The following is a 24,104-nucleotide window of genomic DNA, read 5'->3' as shown; positions in this document are numbered from 1 at the left end:
GCTTGTCCCCTTTAAGTGGGTTGTATATTAGAAGGCTGCTGTATGATGAGCAGAGTTAAGGTTATTTGAGGGTAGCTGTACTCCAAAATACTCTTAACTCTTCTCTTCACATAACAAGCATCTAATACACAATCCATGGGCATTTCCTTCCTTTCTGAGATGTCTTTGCTGTTGAATCCCACAACAGCTCAATGCTCAAGATACATCTTCTTTTTTTCCTAAATTCAGAAGTCCTCTTGAGCTCTCTTTCTCCCTTGGGTAAACTTCCAGTCAAACTCCAACATAAAAAACTTGCAACGCAGCCAGCTTACCTAGAGCGTGTCAAAGCCTTCTCTTTTGGGTCTGGGATTTCTTATTTGGCAGCACTGAAGTGCTGGGAACCACCCCTGCAGAGGCTAAAGGCGCTACCCAGCTGACCTCCCTGGTGTTAGTCATCTCTGATCTCTTTGCCCCATGCCAGCAAATCAGCCTTTGAGCTGCTGTGCTCAAGATGTGCTTACCAGCCCCTCAACCAAGCAGTTAACCATGGGGCTGGTACAGCCAAAACAATTGGCAGACAGCTTCACTCCCCTCCCCAACCAGTTGTAGTCATCCAGATGACCCTTGGCAGAAGCTGCAGTTGTGACAAAATGTCAGTGTGAATCAGTGCACTAGCTCTGATGTCCCAGTGCAAACTTGGTGAGGTGGGGGGGAGGTGCATATCACAGATTGCGAGGGGGGTGGGGGGTGGCTGTCAGGGAGCTCCTGGTTGAATGGTGGCTCTGTTCTGCAAGATCCTGGCTCAGGGTTGTGGAGTGGTTTTGCATGCTTGCTTTTTTTTTTGTTAAGTGTGCAGTCAGTGATGTAGGTCTGAGATGGCCCCATGAGGCAGGGGGTACGATACCCATTTACCTCTCCCCAGCTATGATCTGAGCTGGCAGAGAGAACGCCAGTGAAATGAGTTAGGGAGTCTTGGCTCCAATTGTGTCTACATCATAAATCCAGTCCTGCAGGCGACAGGAGCGGCACTGCTGGAAATCATTGCAGCAGAACAAGATGCTCCTGTGTTTGAGTAACAACATTGTGCTTGTAACAGACTGGCAGGGTTTGCCTGAAGCACCCTGTCCTGTAAGCAGCGATTGATCCTGCTGGGGAGGGTTTAAATGGGTTGGCTGACTTCTTGAGGCAGATGGTGTATTACCCTGCCTGGACTGGAAGGAGGTGGGAGAGAATCTGGACTGCAGGATGAGCAGTCCTTTAAGAGGAACCTTAGATCCAGCCAGGCCTTGAGCAAAGGGTCAAGCTGAAATCTATTTGATAGTTGCATTGCTTGTTAAATACACTAAATCTCAGGTTGGGGTGAGGTTCAGGTGTTACATTCTGCAGAAGAATCTCTTTGGGAATGGCGCCTTCTTGCTGTGCCCCATGATACATTTTAAATACCAGAAAAATTGGAAGATTTGATGGTATGTTTACTTTCTATATGACAGCCACATTTTGGTGGGTGCTCTGTTGGGCAAATAAAAGCTTCTGCCCAAGACAACTTACAGTTCAGGTTCAGAGGTGAGGCCATGAGAGAGTATTGGGCTTGGATGAGGAAGAAGAGGGATTACAGTTAAGAAGATGATATTGTGAATCTGTTTGGTGTGTGGGCATCCTGTTGGGCCTGTTCCTATGACACTAGTTTCAAAGTCAAAGCTTGTGGGCTTGTGTGAAGTCCTAGGCATGCTACTCACCTGCGCATCATGCGTTAGATTTTGGAACTGGCAAATACAAGTGGCTGGTTTCTGCCCAGGCATCCAGATTCAGCAACAGCCTATTCATTCATGCAGCAGGCTGATCTGCATACTGTCCCTGATGCATGTGGCAGGCTGAGCATGGGGTAATGCTATTAAACAGGAGCGCTGTCAATAATTTCCCGACGACAGGAACGCTGTGTGTATGCTGACCTTTTTGAGCGTCGCCGTGTTCCCTGGAGCAGGCCAGAAAGAGGGGGAGAGCGGTTGCCAGCAGTGATGGACTGATGCCATTTCAAGTGACAGCCAGCAGCTCCAGGGATAAACAGCGTTGCCCACTTCAGCAAGCTTTCAGGAATCATATTGTTGTCATGAAACCACTTCTCCAGCCTGACCTTTGGGAGGTGTGAAAGACAGAGATGCTAGGAATGCACCTAACTTCCCTCTATCCTGAGCCAGGACAAAAAAAAACAATCATCCAAGGGCCTCCATGAGAGACAAGCACGATGAAGATCATGTGAGGCTTTGGAGCAAGGTGTCCCCCACTTACCTTAGTCTACATAGCATGCAGGATATATCTCTACCGCCTGCCCAGTGCTCACAGGGAGTTATGCTTTTGAGGGTGTTTCTGTTCCCCCTTACCCATATTAACCCTGTAATGAGGTGGTGAAGCCACTTTGAGGGCACTCCCAAAGTAGAGGTGTCAAGACCAGCAGTAGCAGTATATTTGAGTGGCTCCTCGACCTCATTTCCAGGTTTAGGGTATGCAGGCAGGAACAGATGGGAAGTGCATGCTTGGGGGTGTCCCTTCCTGAGCACTGTGGGGACATGGTGTAGAAATACTGAGGACAGCAGTTCTGCCCTTTTAGCATCATCATCTGCCTGTGTTGCGATACCACCTGTGCTAGGTGCTGTACAAACCTAGAAGAAAGAGACAGCTCCTGCTCCAGAAAGTTTGCAATTGAAGTCACACAGCCAGAACTCAGTCATGGGGCCACTTGAATAGTGCTCCAGAGTGTGTTATCTGCTTTGCAACTGTGCTGTCCCTGGAGCTGTGCCAAGAGGTGCATCCCTTACTCCTACACCAAACATGACAGATCCCACAGACGAGGTAACATAGGTGCCTTAAAGTGGCCCAGAACACACACCCTAGCACTGCTTTCCATATAATACATGTATATTGGCCCACAGTCGGGGCTGCCGTAAGGCTGCTACACTATCTCATTTGACGCATGCTGAGTGAGAGGAGCGGGTGAGTAGTATTTCTCACAAGTGCTTCCAGGCCTGGCACCAAAACAGTGGAGACAAGCTGTAGGAGTCTCTATATTTGAGCTCTCATCCTGGTTGTCCCATTGACTGACCATGTGAGGTGAGACCAATCGCTTCATTTCTGTGCCTCAGTCAATCCAGCTGTAAAACTGGTATAAGGCCTACCTTTCTCACACAGGTGATTGGATAATTAATCGTGCCCGTGGAGTGCATTTGTAAAGGTTCTCAGAGGGTCCGATTTTTTCTTTTACTTGAATCATTATTACACTTAATTAAATTCAAAACCTCATATTAATGCAGAAGCCAAGCTAAAAACTCAAGCACACAGAAGGCTATGGTGACCTGATAGCACAGCCACCACTTGGAAAGTGGCCATCTGGCACAAGATCCCTGGTCACAGCTCGGGAAGCTGCTAACAGCGATGACAAAACATGTCATCGCCTTCAATTCTGGTTCCCAGCTGAAACAAGGGTGCCGGCCACCTGTCTAGACTTTGGAAGAAAGCATCAGTGATGGCCTGCCTTTTTGGCAGATATGGCACGACTTAAGCCCTGTCCCTTCCCCGAGTGCCACCTTGGACCCTACCCCCCAGAGTCCTACCTGACTGAGTCTATGCCCTGGGGCAGGGGCGCTCCAGCCTCTAGCTGGGAGGATGTTAGTGTCACTGCCACGAGCCAGGTCAACCCTTTCCTGGCCACAGTTTTATATGGTGAGCAAGGATCCAATGCTGCTGTTTCCTGGAGCAGTGCTCCAAACATGGTTTGTGGAGCAGGAATTGAACCTGGGTTTCCAGAGGCCACAGGTAATACCCTAACTTCTAGAGCAGCCTGTGACTCTAATGAAGGTTGCAGGTAGGACCTTCCTTGTTGGCTGCTCAAAGCAGTGATTTTTCAACCAGGGTGTCACAGCAAGGTGCTTTGAGATCCTTTCAAGGGTGCTGCAGGACACCACTCAGTATTAGCACTGGCAGGTGTGCACACATGATTCAAAAGATAAACCCAGAGATTTCACATAGGAATTCATAGATTTAAAGCATTCTCACCTGTTGTGGTCTTTCTGAGTTCTTTGTAACAGATGAATTGGTGTATTATTTTTTCATAGTCAAAAAATGACTGAAAGCTAAGAGCTGGCATTTTCCGAGGGGTGCCTTGAATCTAAAAAAGATTGAGAACCACTGGCTTAGAGCCAAGCCAAAACTTTGCATGGTCCCAGTGCAACAAACTCGCCTAATTTCTGCTGGGCTCCAACAGCTCTTTTAAGACACAGTGTGTGTGTAGGGAGAAAGAAGGCAATTTGAGTGCTGTTTGCTGTGAAAGTGTGGTAATCAAAGCAGGAAACAGAGTTTGGATGGAAATTGCTGCAGCCCAGCACACAGCAGAGAGAGCTAAACCCATCTGCTTTTTATTTTATGTTGGTGCAATAGCTTTGGGCTCCAGAATGGAACGCAGCAGGTGAAATGATTAGGAAGTGTGTCTCAGTCTGTGGGTTTTATTTAAAGCCCCAGTAGATGCATCTGTGTTTGTGCTGTGGGCTGGGGAAGATTCATGATGTTCAGTGATGTACCGCCATTCCTCTCTTTTTCCATCTTTCTGGGCTGTGATATCAAACCTGCAAGAAGACTGACACTGCCTGGGATGTTGCTGGCATGTTGGTTTTTCACATTGCATTATGTACAATGTGGTTCTTTGCTTTGACAGTTATAAACAGAGTGGGGCTGGATTGAGACTAGATTTAGCTTGGTATTAGGATTCATGGTAGCTCTTGGTTCAGCACGAAGTTGGGGTTTTAAAGTCAATGCAGCTGTTCTCATGCAAGTCTTTTATCTACAAATAATGGCAGTCTCAGGAGCTCAGTTGCTCTCATGAAGTCTTCCACCACCTCAGCCTCTTGGTGGTTCAGACCTAACCAACAGCTGGTGGAGCAAACTGAGTCCAGGGATTTCAATCTGACCCCCTCTGAAAATCAGAGTTGGGCTAGCTGTAGTTAATAGGAGGAGCAGCACATATTAAACTGCAGAGCAGCAGGTTATATATTGTATGGCTGTTACAGCAGAGTTGTTGCTGCTGCTTGAGATTTAAGCACTCTTTGTCTTGTATTTAATATGTTTGTATGTGCGAGTGCATGTACACACAGGGTCCCAGTCCCAAGGAGCTAAAAAAACTCTATAGAACAGGCATTGCAGCCCCTAAGGCCTACCAGCCTGCCTACTAACAACTCACCCCAATGTTGGCAGACCAGGTGTTCATAAGAACAAGCAGAAAGGGTGTTCTAACCAGCTACAGCTGGATGCCTCCAGGAACAGGCTGGCTAGGTGCTGTGCTGCCTTGTACTGTATTGACAAGTAATAGCAGTCACTACCCGTTCTTCCCCTGCCCCGACACAGCAGGCAGACTGTGTTGCACTAGTGATAAACAGGGATCCTGGTTTTCTCTGATTAACAAAAAAATCCCCTATTTTCGAATATAAAAAGTAACCCAAAATCCACATTTTTCCATGCTTAAAATGAAACACCACTATCTCTCTCTCTCTCTTTACATATTAGTGGCATTTCGTTGTAAACGTGGAAAAATGTGGATTTTCAGTTCCTTTTTTTAATCGAAAAAAAATCCCCAATTTTATCAGAGAAAATCAGGATCCCTGGTGATAAACAACCTTGGGCAACCCCAGAAACAGGCAGACTGGGTGCTTTGCTGCATTGGCAAGCGACACCTAGATGCCAGTACAGCTCTGCTAGCAAGTCTTAAGACTTCCTACTTTCTAAATAATCAAAGGGGGAGGAGGGAAATCTCCAGGGGGGTATCAGTAACATGGCACTAGGGAGTGCTGTAGTGAACTTGGGATCCCTAATGGCTAGCAGCTCGTGGCCATGGCCCTCCCTGGCTTCAGAAGAGGTGCGTACATTATGGGAGCACCAACAGCCGGTTGCTAGATGAGGTGGTGTCCCAGGTTCCACGGCTGACCAGCAACAGGGGTGGGCTGGAGGGGTTCCTGGGGCTCTGACTGGCCCTAGGCAATGCCTGCGAGACTGGTCTATAGGACAGGACAGATGTCCATGGGACATGTGTTGCCTCTGATTCCACGCAAACCCTTTCAGCCCAGTCCTGCTGTGAAGTGGCCCAATGTAGCCCTGTCTGGCACAGGGCGCCAGGCAAAAGCTGCCTCTAGAATTTTTTTTTGTAAAATTATATGTCTTTATAAAGGTTTCACACACACACCTTCTAGTCACTGTTCATTACCTCCTTAACCCACCAAAAGAGACCCACGCGCCCGTTACAATATACGCACCTGCAGAATGGCGCTCCCACGCACCCTGCTGCAAGGCATCATCTCCCTCAAACCCCTTGTCTCCTAGTCCTGTCCCTGAATATGGGCTTTAAATTCATTCGCTTTTGCTGGAGGACCCACTGCTGCTGTCACTGCTGCCATCCTCATTGCTGTCTTCCAGTCTGGTTGTCTGCCTCTAGTTACTCCAGGCCTGCTCTGTTTGCAGGACAGGACAGTGCGCTCAGGCACCCTGCAGCCACGGACCCACCTGCACATGCTGCTTCTATCAGCACAGGGGGAGGTACCTCTACACCTGCTTCCCTAGTCCTCCCAAGAGAGGGACTTGCAGAGGCACCTGACATATCTGAAATGCTGGTCCTGTGACTGGCCAGATGTTGAGACCAGTCCGGTCATGAACCAAGTGCAGAGTGGGGGGGGTAGAGGGGGGCAGAGGGACTTCAGATGTCCTGCTGTCTAGCTGGTGAATTCTTTCTGCTCTGAGGCACCTGCTCCCTTTGACACGCAAACAAGCTAATCCTCCCTCTGCTTGAAGAAGCCACAGCTCTTCCAGATGAACCCTTGCAACGTTAATGGGGCAGCAGGCCCCTGGAGTTAACCCTGTTAGGTCCACCTGCCGTTGTCATGTCTATCCAGCTAGATGATTCACCATTTCTCTCCGCAGCCGCCTCCTTCTCCCCCAACCCCCACAGGAGCCACATCACATCCCTCTCTCTCCTTTGAAGCACAGTGGATCCTGTTAAAGCAGCTTATCTCCTTCAGCATACATGGCAGGCTGGAAGTGCAGGTGGTCATGTCCAGTCAGAGCCCATTGTCTAGGGGGCAGGGATAGGCTTTCTCCTGGCAGACATGGAAGAAGCCCACGTCGTCATCAAGGAATATTGATTGCTTTTACCATATGTGTGTGTGTGTGTGTGTGTGTGTGTGTGTGTGTGTGTGTGTGTGTGTATGTGTGTGTGTGTCCGTTGCTTTTCCCCTCCAGTTCAGAAACCAGAAGGGTTTGCGAGGAATTAGCTGAGATGCATATTCCTGAGAGAGAGGGAGAATTAAAAAAAGACACAGAGAGGCACACGCAGGCAGCCAGAATTGAAGCCTTGAGGAAAACAATTTCAAACAACCTGGCTTTTTAAAAAATAAAGCAGAACGCGGAGCTTGGGAGCTGCGTTGGAGGAGCAGGACCAATCAGAGAAAATGCATGCTTATCTTTCTTGCCCTGGAGAAACACAGCTGGGAAATGCAGCTCCTCTGAAAGTGGGGAAGACAAGGGAGCAAGCTGGGGGCCATGGGTTTTAGTCCATTTCCTTGCTTTGGTTTACATCGGCCAAGGAGAAATCCCCAATGCCTCTAGGCTCTTCCTGGACCCCTTCCCTCCACATTCTGCACAACTAAAACATGGCCAACTTGCCATCTATTCCTAATATGCTGGACCAAGTTCATCCTGAGTGGGATGCAACAGTACTCCACTGTTTGTAGCCCAGGAATGAGGCCATGACTCCTTGTTCCATCATGCACCTGTATCCTGCCATGTCCCACCTTCATTCAAATGTGTCCTCGTGGGACTCTCCACTTCTTCCCAGTGCCCAACTCCTGTTGTGGTCACAGTGTATGAGCTCTCATGAGCTTTCTACCCCCAAAAGGTCTGTGTAGGAGAGCTGATGAGCAGGGCACAAGCCATCAGAGTCCTCCTTTCCTTCACCCCAGAAAAATAGGGACCTGTTTCAGGAAAAGAGGTGGCTGGACCCTCCAAGAAGGGAGGCCTGGAGGTCTGGAAGTAGGGAGACCTCAAGACTGAGTTTTTCCTGAGCATCCACATGGGCTTCACTGATACCCTTTCTTTCACTCAGAGGATTAGGATGTAGTGACTCTGCTTTTTCAAACGGGGTTCATTACATTTCCATAGTGCTCCTAGATTAAGAGCTTCTCTGTATATGCATTTTGATGTTATCTTCTTCTTTTCCTCTACCAAAGGTCACCCATCCATCTAATCCCACAGAGAAACCAAGCTGGAACACCTCTTTTCTCTTCCAAGGCAGGGATGGGGCCACCATCTTCTCAGATGATACTGCCCTGGTGATCGAGTACTATCCCCACAAACCAAGTGAGTCTTTGGAATTCAACCAGAGACACGGATCCCTTCCACTGGAGCGAGGGGTACAGACAGGTCTAGACTTGGCAAGTTCAGAAACTGAAGCTTAAGCTGGGAGTCTGAAAGAAGGCTGCCTGTCTGAAGATGGCTGTTGTTTGGGAATCCTGGGTGTCTGGTTTTGCTCCTATCTGAAATGTCCTTAAGGTCTTCATGCTACCTATTAATAGTATGCACTTGGTCACCTCTGCCAGTGCCTGATTCATGTCAGCAGAAGACTGTTTGAAAGGCATTAAGTTCGATTTCAGAACTATCATCATGCATTGGGTAGAGTCTCTGGGCCATTGTGCTGCTGGTTGGGCATGATCTTTGCATCATAATGCCACCATTTTGGTAGGCTCAGGGAATAGAGTCCCTGGGCAGTAGCATTGCCAGTTCCTTGGCAGGGGATAGCAGAAAACCCTCATCTCTTCTGTTTTTAAGTATGCTTAATGTGATTGCTTTTCCCAGTGTCAGAAACAGATCCTGAGAACGTGTCACAGCCTTTGGGTTACTCCGTATTGCCCCTGACCAACCGTGTGTATCGGAAGCTTGTGGCTGAGAGCAACCGGAGTGGGATTCAAGTGGAAAACCTTCTCGTCCAGGTAAATGAGACCAATGCCCTGGCACCCTGTTAGAAAGAAGTGTTTGCATAGGGATAAATCAGATAACACCCAGTTTTCTGTTTGACTGTCTGGCTTTGGCCTGTGTGGATGAGAGGCCCCAGAGAGAACAGGGCCAACCAGAAGGAGATCTCATGCACAAGGGAGCCAGGAGGCAGAAGGGAGGAGGTGTATGTATAAAATGATCACAGTCAGGAGAAACATCAAGCTAAGGGGCTTTCTGAGTTCTGTCAACCCACTGGCTTGGATAAGCTGATGCCCTAGGATGGATTTTGTTGGCCTTATTCTTTGTGTTTTTTTCCCCCAGGACACCAACCTGAAGACCACATCTGGTGGTATCCCGACCATTCAAATCAGTTTGCAGCTGGTTGGCTCAGAGGTGAGACAGATAGGGAAGGAACAAAGCAAATGCAGAGACAAGGAGAGTGGGGCTTCATGAGCATAACTGAGGGAGGGAGTTTGCCCTTTATCTCTACAGGGGCCTTCCCTAAGGAGAAAGGGGGTTGTTATGGTTAGGGATGAGATCCAAAGCTCAACACTGTGTCCTCTGGATTGAAGAGCATGTTGGGTCTGACTCCAACTGCCCATGGCCAGGGTTTACTCTTCTTGCTGAGCTGTATTACAATTCACTCCCTTCTTGACTTGTACTCCCAGATATTGCCCTGTCCCCCAACTTCGGACAAAGCTGCCCCATTCCCTTAGCAGAAATTGGGGAGGAGGAGAGCAGAGCAATCATACGGGGTCTGTGCCAATGAAGCTGGCATTGAACAGCATGATGGAAAACAAGCTGCAGAAGTCTGGGTTGCTGCTGTCCTGAAAGCAAGTTACAGCCAGAACAGCCTCAAAATGTATGAGCCCTTCTCTGCCTTTGGTTTGTCTCCCAGAGCATGTAAGGGGAGACAGGGTAGGACCATGTAGATGGGGAGGTCAGAGCTGCTGGGGTTAAGAAGATGGATGGGGTAGAAGGGGAAAGGTGGGGCAACAGAGTAACCTAAATCCCATGCATCAGCCTTTGGAGAGCATTTTTTTTAACTGCTGCTGTGCAGCCCACCATGGACAAATCACACCAACATGCACACATTCCCACTGCATGTCTTGTGTGTACCCAATGCAGGCCATGTGACTTCTGCAGGTGTCTGGCAAAGATGCTTTCAACTCAGGTGAATAGGCTACACTCAGCAAAGCAACTGAACCTTGAAGCCCCATCTCCTCCTTTCCAGTTAGCTGCATGCAGGGGAACTGCCACAAGTAGCCCCACTCTGCCAGGTGACGAGGGCTCTGATATGCAGGGGGAATAGCTTCTTGCATATCCACAATACTTGCTGTTCTGGTGTTTTCAAGCCAAAGCTTTGTTTAGTTAGGTCTTGAAAGACCTCCAAGGAAGGAACTTCCACCACCTTTCTGGGTAACCTGTTCTCAGAGAGAGTCCTTCCTAATATCCAACCTATGGCTGCTCCTTATTCTGTCATCTGCCACAACTGAAATGAGAAAGCTAATGCCCAACATGGGGCTTGAACCCATGACCTTGAGATTAAGAGTCTCATGCTCTACCAACTGAGCTAGCTGGGCTTATTTAAACCCCTGTAGTTTCCACCAACACATTCCAATCTTGCAAAGCTGCACGGCTCCTGCCCAGATTTGCTTTGCTGTTTCCTGAAGCTTTGTGCGTATGGTTTGTACTGATAAAAGCAAAGGGTTGACAATGCTCATTGCAAGCAAGCTTCACATGCACATACGTGCATAATTCTGCCAATTGACCTGGCATCTGCCTTGAATGCCATCCATGGTCCAACCCTACTGTACCCAAGCACCTTCCCCTTACTGATGGGATTATTCCCATTCTCCCTACTACTGCAGCTGGTGTTACCATTCCCATTTTACAGGTAGGGAAACAGAGGCACAGATGACTTGTGTGATTCAATCCCTGCTGCGCCGGTCTATCAACATCAGAGTTTTGCCAGGGCACCTCATTTGAGACCCTTGAGACTTGTTCTGCTTGTTCTGGGGCCTTGCACTAGCACTAGTTGCCACTTGCAATACCTCTCAATTTCAGTCCTGGCCTTCTCCCAGACCCCAACTCTCTGCTGCCTGCTAGTCCAGCTCCACAGCATCCACTGCTCTTCCTGGGCTGCTTTTGCAACTAGCAGTGTCCTCATATTGTATGGTCATTATTTCTGATGGTGGGCAAGATATCCACTAAGGCCTGCAGGTTAACCTCACCTGTGACCTTGTTCACAGGGCTGGAGATTCATTCAATAGGGCCAAGACTGTCCTCAGGACCTCCCTGCCAGACCACTTTGCACCCTGTCCCTACAAACATAGCCTGGGGCTTCCTGGCTTTGGGGTACACCGCTCTGCACCCCAGGTAAAATCACAGGGAAGAAGTAGCAATCAGGGGCCAGAGTCCTTTTACCCTCCAGGAGCAGAGACTGTCTTCATTGAGCCCAAGATCCTTAAATAGCAGGACTTTGTTTTAGTAATCTTGGAAAGACGTTTGCAGGAACTATTGCCTCTAAAATATCAGGTGCACCCAGCACAGCACCCTCATCTTCCCATGCCTCTGTGATGGACCAGCTGAATCCCATCCCTTTATCAGAGTGGGAGTCTTTTACATGATGCTATATGGATAGTAAAGAACTTGTGGCAGGCCTTAGAAGAGCAGGGGAAAGCAGCTGGCCTGAGACAATATTTGCCTTCCTCGTGCATTTGTGGAAACATGCTTTGTGCTATGTAGCTGCCACACCCGAGGCAGGTGTATTTCAATGGCACAGCGTTTATAAATGTATGCACCATTTAGGGATTTTTTTATTTTATAAAAGTTAACTGTTGTGGCAAACTTTTTGATTGTCACTTGCGGACATTAAGAGCTTCACAACACCAAGGATGGAAATCTGATCCTCTTGCTCCTAAAGGAGACTCGCCACTAGTTCTTTGCACCACAGGGCCTATGACATGCAGCTGGACAGTTTGGATTTCAGTCTCTAGAACGTGCTAATGTACATACCCACTAGCCCATTTGCTCCAATGATGGCACTGAAATTCTGCACCAGCCCCCCTCTGCCCCCCACCCAATAATATCCATAAAGTAATTTGGGACAGAACTTAATGCTATTCCTTTTATTTCATTGCAAGCTTTCCCTGGGGAGTTGCACCATGGGGTGATGGCTGGCTGGTGTGGTACTTTGGAGTAATTGCACCATGGGGTGATGGCTGGCTGGTGTGGGACTTTGGAGCAGTTGCCCAGGGGGTCAGCAAAGAGGGGTCTGCGTGTGATGAATTATTCACAGGGGTGTCACTAAGTGCAGAATTAATCCCTTTCCTTCCAGCTGGCTGCCGCACTAAATTATCACTCCCAGTCATGCGGGAAAATGCTGTGGAATTCATTTAGCTGATTATTGTTTTGATCTGGGAGCTGTAATTTTTTTTTCCCTTTCCTCCTCCCTCCCCCTGCCCTTTCCTCTCCCAATTTCTCCCCTTCTTGGTAGCACATGGAAGAAGCAAAGGAGTAAACAAAAAACACTAGAGTTAGACCTGGTTCTGGGATTAGGGCCTCCCCCACCCCCGTGCTTCTTCTTTTAAAGGCTTAAAGCAGCAAGAGCCATGCAACATTGCAAATGCATGAATTTTTTGCTCTCAGCATAAAGGAAGGGGAAGGGAGGAGGGTGGGGAGATGTTGGAACCTCTTGGCAGGTTCAGGCAATCTCATCTTTGATTTCTTTTCTCTGTTAACCCTTCGGAAGCTGTGAGCATGCACCTGAGCTGCCAACTTGGTTGGGGGAGCAGAGGGTGCCAGCAGCCAAAGAGTTAAATGGAATGGAAAAATGATAATAATAGTGCTGCTACAAGTGAGGCGCTGAGCGTTGACAGGGAACAGGCACCGAGCTACTCTGCCCGGTTTCCGGTTTCGTGTTCCCCATAAAACTCAGTCCAGTCCTGCAGCCCTGCCTGCTAGTCCACTAGTCCATTCCTGTCCAGCCCAGCTCTTCTGAGGAGCTCCTGTTCTGACCTACAGCTCCCCCTGCACATCTGGGTCCCCACACAGCTAGGCTTCAGTTCCAACCTGCAATCCCCCCGCTATTCTAATCCAAAACCCTTCCCCTGTGTCCAAACCCAGTCCTGCCAGTCCGTCCCTGTCCTGAGCTGTGCCAACGCACTCTCATTCTGACCTGCGCCTCATCCCTTGCTATTTCAGCATGACACTGCTGCCTTCCTTTCCCAGCAGACTCTGCTATGGCAGCTCACGTGTGTTTCTCTCGTGCTATACTGTGCCAGTCTGCCTGGTGGCTTCCTCATGTTGACAGATGTCCCAGAGGGACGAGGAAACTCAGGCCGTCTCTCTCTGATTCCCTTAATGGTATAACAGAACCAAGCCCACTGAAGCTGAAAGGCAACTGTGTTAGCACTCAAGATTCCCCATCTAGCTGCACAGGCAGCTGTCTCCAGCGAGAGCCTGCTTCTCTCAGTGCTGACATGCTGGAGACAATAGCAGACATCAGCCGATTTGCATTTCTCTGGCACTGGGAGCTCAGTGTGGTATTGTGGCCTATCTCTTTGCTGTCCTAGGATGGAAAGGCTGATTGCACTGATCAGTTAGGCCATGATCATCCTTTCAGCTCTCTTTCCTTCACCCCCCCCCCCCACACACACACAGAGCAGGGATGTGCCTCCCAGGAGCTGATCAGAACCTGATGGGCCTGGGTTTTCACATAAGCAGTGGGGGGAAATTTTGGGGGGGGCGCTGAGCCCCACCTGACCCCCGCCCTTCCCTCCCATAGGCCAGCACGCACTGGTGCTATACACAGCAGCAGAGGAGTAGCTGCATGCCGAGTGGCATCAAGTGCTGTGGGACGGTGGCACCATGATGCTGCTGCTGTCACCAGCCACCGCGAAAAGTTTGGGCAGGCCTAAGGCCCGTTAGCTCCGGCCTTCTGCTGCCTGTGGTTTCAGACTTACCAGGTATAGGGCCCGATCCTATAAAGCCCTACCTCCCTTTTAAAAGTGCTTAAGTGCTATCAGCTCCCTTGCAAGGTGGGAGCCAGGGAAAGGAAATAACATATAGTGAGATGACTGACAGCGATAGGCAAGAATTTATTGTGTCATGTTATATGGTTCTGTCAGGGGGCATTAGGCCCTGTAGAGCCCCATCAGGAATGACTTTGGTGTGGGGTGTTATCTTTCAAAAGAAACTCAACTGCTGTGATGATAGGTGTGTGTTATAAACATTTATTCCCCAACCCAAGCAGGAAGCAGAGTTTTGACTGGCAAAAGAAAGTAGCACCATAGGCGACGTGAACTTTACAAGTGACTTTGCTATGGCCATTGATTGGGATACCATTTAGACATGCATGGAATGGGAAGCAGTATATAACCCACTGGATAGAGAAGAGCCATCTGCCCATCCCTGAGCCTTTACTGCTAGAGGTGAATGAAACCCCATGGTCAGATTTGAACATTTTCTCTCAAACTCTTAGTAAGTTAACCTCAGGAAAAGCCCATCCCTCCCTACTCTCTGCCTCTGCCTTCCTACTTTACTCTTCCTTTCGCTCCTTGCTTCTTTACAAAAAATCAGGCAGAGCAAGCACAGCTGTAAGTAATGGAACTGCTGAGAGGCCAGGGTTACATGTTGTGGCCCTGCTGTTCACCCCCAGCCACCAGTTCCACACTGAGACCTTCTCCACAGAGAAAGTTGCCCCTGTCTCTAATCTACCAATCTGTTCTAATATACCAGTATATCTAAACCAGTGCAAACCGGTGTATGGACACTCCAATACCAGTCTGAGGTTTTTTTTTCCAGTTTAGCTTAAGTCAGGGGTGTTCTACCCTTTGGTCCCACAGGCCAGATGAACGGCATGGGGCATTGAGCACTCCTGGATTAAGCTAACCTGAAACAAGCCTCTCCTAAACTAAAACAAAAGCACACAAACATGGTTTAACTGTAACCACTTCTAAATCCATTTCAATTCAACTAGTGCAACTTTTCTGTGTTGACAAGGCCTTACTTTTTGGAGCCATCACCAGTATAGGCATGATCCTCAGACTCCAGTTCCACTCCTCTTACTATCTCCCCAGCCTTCCATAGCACTCCATCTCCTTCCTTACTTACCTTTGCCATGATTTCCCCCTCATTTCTCTCCCCCTTCCCTTCTCTACTCTTTGTTTGCCTAATTTCCACCTATTTACATCCTCCCTGACATCCTGTCACACTTTTAGCTTCTTTTATTCCCTGCAGATCTTAGAACAATAGAGACTCCCTATACCTGAAGGTGGGTACTTGTGCTTGAAAACTTGCAAAGACCTTTTTTCTAACTACTCAGTTGGTCTAATAAAAGATATCACATCTACCCAAAGAAGCTTGCCTGCCCACATATGCTAGCACTCAGCTGGGTGGACTTCCCTGAGCCACAAGCACTAGCGCACTGAAATCGCACTAGTGTGCACAGTCTTTTTTTGCATGGATCCTTCTCTTGCCTTCCTTGTTGGGGCTGATGTCCCAGCCAGTGTGCATGACACCAAGGCTGAGTCATGTGTGCAGTAATAGAGAATGAGCTTCTGTTCATCTTCTGACTCAGTTAGGAAACCTCTTTGATTCTTCCCTGATTTTGCTTCTCAGATCTAGCCCCTTCTGGCTATCAGCTTGCCTCTCAGAGTACAGCTGCCACAAAGAGACACTTGATGACAAGAGGTCATTCCTCTACTGGAATTCAGGGCCAGTACTTCCTAGTATTCAGTGTCTCCCCATCCCCTCAGGAGACAAAAACAGTGCATTAGAGTAACTCATCCAAATTAACAACAAATAATGGCACCAAGTAACTTCCCCTTCTCCAGGGATCCTTCCTCTCATAACAGCGAAGCCCCTGCCCAACCTTTCATAACAAATCACACTCACTTTTCCCATAAGTTTATAGACAAGTTTCACAAGTTTCTTCCTGCAACCAATGGACCAGTGCTTAGCACGGGACTTAAAGGACTGGGATTCGGTTTCCTGCTGTACACAGATTTTCCACCTGACTTCAGGCATGTCACTTTGGAATAACTCCTATTCTGCCTTCTTATGCTTTGTTCAGCACTGGCGAGGCCTCACCTGGAGTACTGTGTCCAGTTTTGGGCCCCACACCTCAAGAAGGCTGTGGGCAGATGGGAAAGAGGCTAGTGGAGAATGACAAAAATAGCTAGAGGCCTGGGGAGCATGATTTAGGAGGAATGGCTGGAAGAATTAGGGTTATTCAGTTTGGACAGGAGAAGACGGGTGGGGGATTTGATAGCAGTCTGCAATACCTAAAGGGAGGATGGAGATGGGCTTTTATCTGCAGCTGTAGGGGACAGGACCAGGAGCAATGGCCTCAAATTGCATCTGACAAAATGTAGGATTGAGATTAGGAAGACTTTTCTGACTGTGAGGAAGGTGGTCAGGCATTGGAACAGGCTACACAGAGAAGTTGTGGAATCTCCATCCCTGGCAATTTTCAAGAGCTGGTTGGACAAACCCTTGGCTGGGATGGTTTGGTGAGGGATGATCCTGCCTCTAGCAGAGGGTTGGACTAGATGACCTCGTGAGGTCCTTTCCAGGCCTTCTTGCCTACTCTGATCTTGTGAGGCATCTAAATGCGATGCTAAGCAGAGAAGAGGAGAAGGACCCACTCAGTGTTTGTCTTATTGGCTTTTCAGGGACTCAAATAGGGTTGAACAGGATCCAGCTTCAGTGCTTAAATATCTAAGCACCACTTACTGGTATATACCTAATAAATGGAATAGGATCTGGCTTTCAGCCTCTTAGTTCCTTGTCCCTAAAATGGGAATAGTATCAGGAGGATTGTGTGGATAAATGCATTCATATTTGAGAGCTACTCCAAAGCAACATTAGCAGGGCTCATATAAGTCATGAACCACTTCACTCAGAGACCGTCTGACCATTTCCCTGTGCACCACCCTCCTGCCCTGGCACTGGGGAAGATGCTTTTCCTCCTTGGTGTGCCAGTCACCTAAGTCCTGTCTATAGTAGAGCAGATCCTGACTGCTCTTTACTGCTGGTGTAACTGCACTGAGCTAATTACCCAGAGCTGCAGCTAGCAGATGATGAAGTTAAGGCTTGAGTATTGGTTCTCTCACTTCCTTATCTCTGTGACATGAGCTGGGACAAAGTAACACTAATAAGTTCATCTTCAGACCCTCTTATAACAGAGAAGTTCAGGGGGGTTGGACCGGGTGATCTGTAAGGTCCCTTCCAGCCCCTAACATCTATGAAACTGTGAAGTTGCATAGCTCCCTTCAGACTGACACACACACCAAAATACAAGCTTGGGCTATTGTAAGAAATGGAACATCTTTTATTTGCCCCCTTAAAAGACCTGATGGTGGGGTCAGACAGCTAGTTTCATGAGTCCCTCCCTTCCACTCCTCAGCACTGTCTCTCTCCCCTTCCCCACTCTGAACTAATAGCATCTAGCCACCATTTAATGACTCTCTCAAGCCAAATGGCAGGAGAGAAGAGATTCACCAAGCAAATCTTCCTCTTTATGTCTTGCCTCTTCAGAACAGTTTTATGTGGAAAGCTATACATTTACGGCTCAGCAAGCTTGTTCAATCAGGAACATCTGCATTCGACAAAATACCGGGGGTCTGGCATTCTGCTGGCATAAATTAGTGTAGCTCTACTGACTTCAGCGCTTCTATGCTGTCTTACAACAGGCCAAGATATAACCGCCTTTATATATTGCTTGAATATGTGTACATCATGGTGGCAGACTAGCCCAGCTCAGGGTTTGAATACAGGAATAGTAATTTCAAGAGGTGATTGTGTTCAAAAAAGAAGACTCTTGCCTCATTTCCACAAAGTACCAGGGTTTTCTAAGTATTTCAGGTGCTCAGGAAACAACATTTCAGTCCTGCAGGAAAGTCTGATGTTTGATTTCTTCCTAAATCAGGGCAAAAAAAAAGAGAGATCTTTGAATGTTTCTTTACATTTAGTTCAGTTCAATGATCAAAAAGGCACTGTCAAAAATGATACACTTTGACCTTATCAAAACAAGACTTGGTAATTTCTCATGGAAAAATTCAATTAAATTCAAATGTTCCGAAAACATCTTTTAATATAGTTAAATCAGCATTTTCTGTTGGGAAACTGTCCTGTCAGAAATTTTCTCAGTCACCTTAACCCCAGTACAGTCTCTGAGTGACTTACTCATTCTGAGTGACTTATTCATGACTTATATGAGCCCTGCTAATGTTGCTTTGGAGTAGCTCTCAAATATGAATGCATTTATCCACACAATCCTCCTGATACTATTCCCATTTTAGGGACAAGGAACTAAGAGGCTGAAAGCCAGATCCATTCCATTTATTAGGTATATACCAGTAAGTGGTATTCCATTTATTAGATATACCAGTAAGTGGTGCTTAGATATTTAAGCACTGAAGCTGGATCCTGTTCAACCCTATTTGCACAGTACAGTGCTTTGGATCAGGATTGATTGAACCAGCATTAGTTCAGTTCCTGACACCCTTAAGAAATGACCCACATGGCTTTTGGAAAAGAAAAGCACATTGAAAATATTAATATCCTTACTGTTGTGATACATCTTATTAAGGAAAATATGCCAATGAGCATAGACAAAGCATTTTGTTTGCTTTGTAATGAATTTATTCACTAATCCAGCACCCTATTTGCATTTTATTTTGAAATGACTGTCTGGATGCAAGACGGTGGTCTTATGCTGAATGTATTCAGTTGAATCATTTCCTGCCTCTGACACAGACTCTCTCTGTGACCTGGGGTAACTCACTTAAGATGATATTTTTCAAAGCACTCGCTGTTGGCCCACTGCTATTCCTGTGCATAAAAGTGGGAGTTTTATCACTGACTTGAATGGGACAAGAATTAGACAAACACTGAACATTTCTGACACAACGTCTGTCTTTTTGCAGTTCTCCAAACAGGCCTACATAATGTTGATTCCATTTTCCCCGCCTTTTGTCAGTCTGTCTATTTAGAGTACAAGTTCATCCTTTCTTACTGCGTGTCTCATATTAACCCACCTAGGAAGGCTGTGATCTCAGTTGTGGGGGCTGTAGTATTTATTCAGTAGTGCTACCGTACTGCAGTGAGTAAATAATAGTGATCTTGCCATTCTACAGTGATACAACTAAAAGCAGGGGGGAGGAAGAAATATTATTTTCTTTTTCCAGGATAATTAAAGTCAACAGGCTGGATGCCTCATTGCCTGGATATCCTTAATTTATGCCATTTAAAAAAACAGAAAGGCAGATCTTCTACTGATGTAAACTGTCACTGAGCCATTGTGCTGTGACAGTTTATGCTAGCTGAAGATTTACTCCAAAACAATCCAAGAAATGAACCTTCCTTGAATTAGAAATTGGCAGGGAAAAAAATCTCGCCATTGTTTTTATCCTGCCCTACCAAGTAAACACCTTTTAACCAAGTCTCACGATTTTTCAAATATCAAGGGCTCTGGGCTGATCAGATATATGCATATCTTCATCTCAAAGCCAAATTTAACAGCCACCTTCTATAACTCCTTTTGAGTGACAAGCATCAAAATGCTGTGCTGGAGGGTGACAGTATTAATTAATCAGAAGATACAAAATCTGGCAAAGAAAAGCCTCTTATGGGAAGGGTAACATCTTTTTTCAGTTTGTATTTGTTTCTCTAGGCCAAGAAGTCTCTCTGGGTAGTTTAATCAAACAAGTGGAGAGGATTTATGCTGAGTGAAATCCAGACCTCAATGAAGTCAGCAGCAAAACTCCCCTTGCCCTTGACAAATCTAAGGTTTTCACTCCTTGATTGTAATGACAGATACATGCCCACCTCCCCTGGACTGCTCTGAGAATGAAAACCGACGTCTGTCTATCTGTAGTATCAGTGCTTGACTTGGGTTTTTTTTTATCCATCTGTGTTCAGAGTGAGGGAGATTAACTGAGTAAATATTGTCAAAGGAAATGAAAAGCTGGTGAATGAATGGGACAGATTCAGGGGCTCCCTCATTCTTCTCTCAGATTTCCACCTGCCATAATCCCAGTGCTGCTGTGCTAGACCCCCCCCCCCCCCCCCCCACAGCAAACACACCAATGCAGTTATCGCAGTGGAAATTACATAAGAGCGATAGAATTGCTGCTGAATGGGAACAAATTTGGCTGGACTCGCTTTGTTAGATGGCTAATGAGTGGGATAGAGCAGAGCAAAGAGACAGAGAGAAAGAAGGGGGGGAAAAATGAATGTCTTTGTTAAAGAGAATTTGTCAGCTTCCGCCTGCGATTCCCTGGGGAGCATTCAGGGAAGACCTAATTGAATTAAGAACATGTGCACTTCTGCTAGCAAACGCTCTTTATCTCCGTCCAGTGAAGATGGCAGGCAAAGAGATGGGATTCATGGTAATTTCAGCACAGTGGATAGCAGCTGTATGCTGGGCCCTTGTAATTGCAAAGGAACATGATAAACTGTTGCATTTTGCATGATCCCCTCCCCCGGGGAGGGTGGGTGGAGGGATTGGGGTTGGGGAGGCATTTCCACTTGGCAGTACACTGCCTCCTTTCTTTGATGCCAGAGGAGGTCAAGGCCCTCAGCTTAATGAAATGCACCAGCGCAGAGGACAGCATCTGATGGCGTTAATGAGGCAGCCATTGGTACGGTCGCAAGGGTGCCTTCAGAGCAGCTTGGAAAGTTCCTTGTTCTGTATGTCGTCCCCCTCCTCCCCTGCCGGCAGCGACAGCTTCAGGGAATAGAGGAAGAAAAGGCACTCAGGCCAAAGGCTGCAGACGTGCCTCGCTTTGTTGCCTTCGGAGACGGCTCCTCATTACGGCGCTAACAAGGCAATGCCGGCCGCAGTCACGGAACAGGATGGAGCAAGGGCCATTTCGCCACTTCCCATCACGGATGGCAATTTGGAGAGTTAAAGGCACCTGATGACTTGGGCCGAGCTAAATGAGGAGACCATCTGCAAGGTGCACGCCCAATAAAGAGCACACGGGCAATGATGCCTCTTTGGGACAAGATTATTGGAGCAAAGAATTGCCTGCTTCAGTCTTTCCCTCCTGACAGTCTCTCTTTCCTCATTTAAAAGCTCTCTGCCTTTTCCCATATTATTGGGCCTCTAGTGAAGGCTCCTGATATCAACCAGAGGACTGAGCCCTGAAATCAGTCCTGTATCAGCAAAGGAGTGACCGCAAAGGTGAAAGGGGGTTATCCATATATCTTTGACTCTCATTAGCACAAGCCCTTAGGGATGTGAACAACAGCTGGATAGGATTTGGGCCTACCAGTCTTGGTGAAGGGGAACCTGCCATTGTCAATGGTCTGAATTGCTGAGGAAGCCACAGGATTGAATGCCCAGAGGTACATGTGGCCCCTGTGTACCAGCACTGCTACTCAGTGGCCAACCTGGTCCACAGCCTTCCAGTCATCATGGTGGTCTTTGTCTTCTGCATGGCACATGGTGACATGAGCGCCACCATCCAGCCAATTCCAAAATGGCCAGGAATGTCTTGGTGTCCTTGGCCAGAGCCTCACTGATTTGGGATAATATTGGGAGAAAATGAGGGGCCAATAGGGAGCCTGTGGCACCAGTTTAGCAACACTACAGCTTCCAAGCTGATCTGTAATTGTTTATAGATCAGCGCCAACATAACAACACTCCTATCTCAGCTCTGCCTCCCTTCCCAATAGATGGGTGACAGAGGCTGACTGACTTGTCTCCCAGATAGAAGGCAGGGGGAAGGGAGATGTGTGGACAGCTCTGGATTGCGCATTGGCTCATAGCAGAGACAGGGCACACAGATCGCCCGGCAGGAAGGAGACTGAAGGGCCTGGTAAGGAGAGGCCGTCAGTAAAAGAAGGTGAAATAGTCCTGGTGAAGAGGGGATGGACAGGCACAGGAGGCCCCTGCTATGGGCAAGGGGTTTGGCCTGCAGGAGCTATGAATGTGATGCCTTATGAGGAAGCCACTGCTTTTAGACACCATTAGCAGCCATGGCTGCTGTTTATTCCAGTGAAACTGTTCTGACCCTCAAGGTCTAAGATAGCAAAATAAGTTATGGTCACACTCAGCAACCCTTCAGCCTATGATCTTGCAGAGCCAGGGGCATGGGAGGAACTGTTTGCTGCAGCAAGCAGGGTCCCTGAAGGCCATAAAGAGCAGAGTCCTCAGGTAAACCAGTCCTTGGAAAGGAGAGTTAAGCCAGGCAGAGAGCATGGAGGTTGTAATTAGTTGGGTATATGCTGCAGATCACAACTGTGCCCCTAAGCCCGTTCACAGAAACAGACTGTCCTAAACATGACTCCTCTTCCAAGGCTCTAGCAAGGACTCTGTGGACACCACAGTTTATTTCATTATATCCAACTTCCCTGGCTAATCAGATTACATAGCAGTCTATAAAACCCAGGCTGGTCAGGGAGGGGAAGGCAGAGCTGAGGAGCTGGAAACAAAGGAAAGAAAAATCACATTACTGCCCCAAATTAGCATCTGACTCAGGCCTTGGTGCTGCTTGCTGAGTGAGCAGTTGGCCTGGCTCCAGCTGTCTGAGCCATGTCGATCCTGTTTCAAAGGCTGTTGCACCAGGAGTGCCCATGGGAATGGGTGGCAAAGGGTGGTTGATCATTATTGAACAAGTGCCTAGGAAACACTTTGAAAACCCAGGCTCTTGGGGCTTAATGCATCCCTCGCAGAAGATAAGCAGAAGTTTCTCATTTGCTCCTAAAGGCTTTAGATCCAGACCACAGATAGGGCATCAGCATCCTGCTACTCTTCCCTGCCCTTCTGTGCCACCCCACTTTGAAGGATAGCAGAACCCTTGCCTGATATGAAATACACCGTCCCTTGCCTGGCATCTCAGGGTAGTATTGCTATCTGCACTGGACAGATGGCAAACCTAAGGTGCAACCATGTCAGGTGACTTACCTGCAGTCATAAAGCCAATGTGAAACCGAGCCAGAAGTGTTGGTCCCAGCCCCCTGCCATCACCACTAGAACTCATCCACTCCCAACAAATTCCTGATTATTAGGGACCAGTGTGATACTTCAGAGTGGTTGAATGAAATGAGTCCTTCATGACGAGCCACCACAGAACTCCCTGCAGAGACTACTATGGTACCTGTTGTTCCCTCTACCAGCCAGTCTGAAGAGGGAAGTCCTAAGCATACAGAAGAAGGGAAAAATCCTGGTTTTTCTCCTTCACTCTCCTCAAAAACCTTTTATCTCATTGTCTGGGAGGATAGTCCCATAGTTAGTGGCATAACCTACGACTTTGCAGACCTAGGTTCAATTTCCTGTTGCATTGTAGTCACAGGCAAGTAACTTTCTGTGCCTCAGTTCTCCATCTCTGGAATGGTGTTAGTGGTATGTAGCTCACAGGGGTAATGGGAGGATCCATTCAAGACTGTGAGGTGCTTAGATATTGCAGGTAAAGAGGGCTGTGTGTGTACAGAGGCTGTCCCTTCACTGAATATAAGCTAGACTTCATTCCTGCATCACCAATTCCCATGGTTTTCTCCCAATACCATGCCTACCTACTTGCCTGAGCCTCCTTTGTTGAGAAGGTGTTTCAGGGATGGGGGCCACATTTCACACACAAATTCAGCCCTCCTGCTCCTTCTCTTAGATTGAGTATACAGTGACAATCATCCAAAGGGTTGCTTTCTGCCCAGACTTCTCTCTCATATAGTCAAAAACTATCAGTCTCACAATGGAACGGACAGAATAGAAGCTGGTTCCCTTTCCCACCACTCTATCCACAACAAGGTTGATGGGATGAAAAAGTAACACAAGTATACTGTGATCAAAGTGAGGGGGCAGGATGTTGAACAAGTCCAGGGACAGATCTGGTGAGAAAGAAGGTTTCAGATATATATAGAATGACTCTGCTTTGAATTCAGAGTCTTAGGGGGCTGCAACCCCACCATAATATAGCACAGTTGTTACAGCATTATCCTCATTGTACCAATCGGAAATGATGACTACAGAGGTGAAGTGCAAGTCTATCAGAGCCATGATTTAGACCCAAATCTTCCCAAGTTTTGCTGTCTTGTGCCTTGGTCACCCCAGGAGCCCTCCCTCCTCTCTTGTTGTCTAGCCCTCATCAGGCCTG

General features: G+C 47.6%; 1 protein-coding gene and 1 non-coding gene across 2 annotated transcripts in view; one reads left to right on the top strand and one right to left on the bottom strand.

The window, feature by feature from the left end:
* The window catches only part of CCDC33 (coiled-coil domain containing 33), a 200,129-nt gene that overhangs the window by 101,057 nt on the left and 74,968 nt on the right, over window positions 1-24,104 (top strand). The window contains exons 10-12 of the mRNA XM_025199907.1: window positions 8,235-8,364; window positions 8,860-8,993; window positions 9,319-9,390. Coding sequence (XP_025055692.1) covers window positions 8,235-8,364; window positions 8,860-8,993; window positions 9,319-9,390 — 336 coding nt within the window. The remainder of the gene's footprint in view (window positions 1-8,234; window positions 8,365-8,859; window positions 8,994-9,318; window positions 9,391-24,104) is intronic.
* Window positions 10,508-10,580, bottom strand: TRNAK-CUU. Its single transcript has one exon. It is a non-coding gene; the product is annotated as a tRNA-Lys (tRNA).

Source organism: Alligator sinensis, unplaced genomic scaffold (genome assembly GCF_000455745.1).
Source record: "Alligator sinensis unplaced genomic scaffold, ASM45574v1 scaffold1097_1, whole genome shotgun sequence".
Classification (NCBI taxonomy): domain Eukaryota; kingdom Metazoa; phylum Chordata; order Crocodylia; family Alligatoridae; genus Alligator; species Alligator sinensis.
The sequence above is the reverse complement of the archived record's forward strand: the minus strand, read 5'-3'. Positions and strand labels throughout refer to the sequence as shown.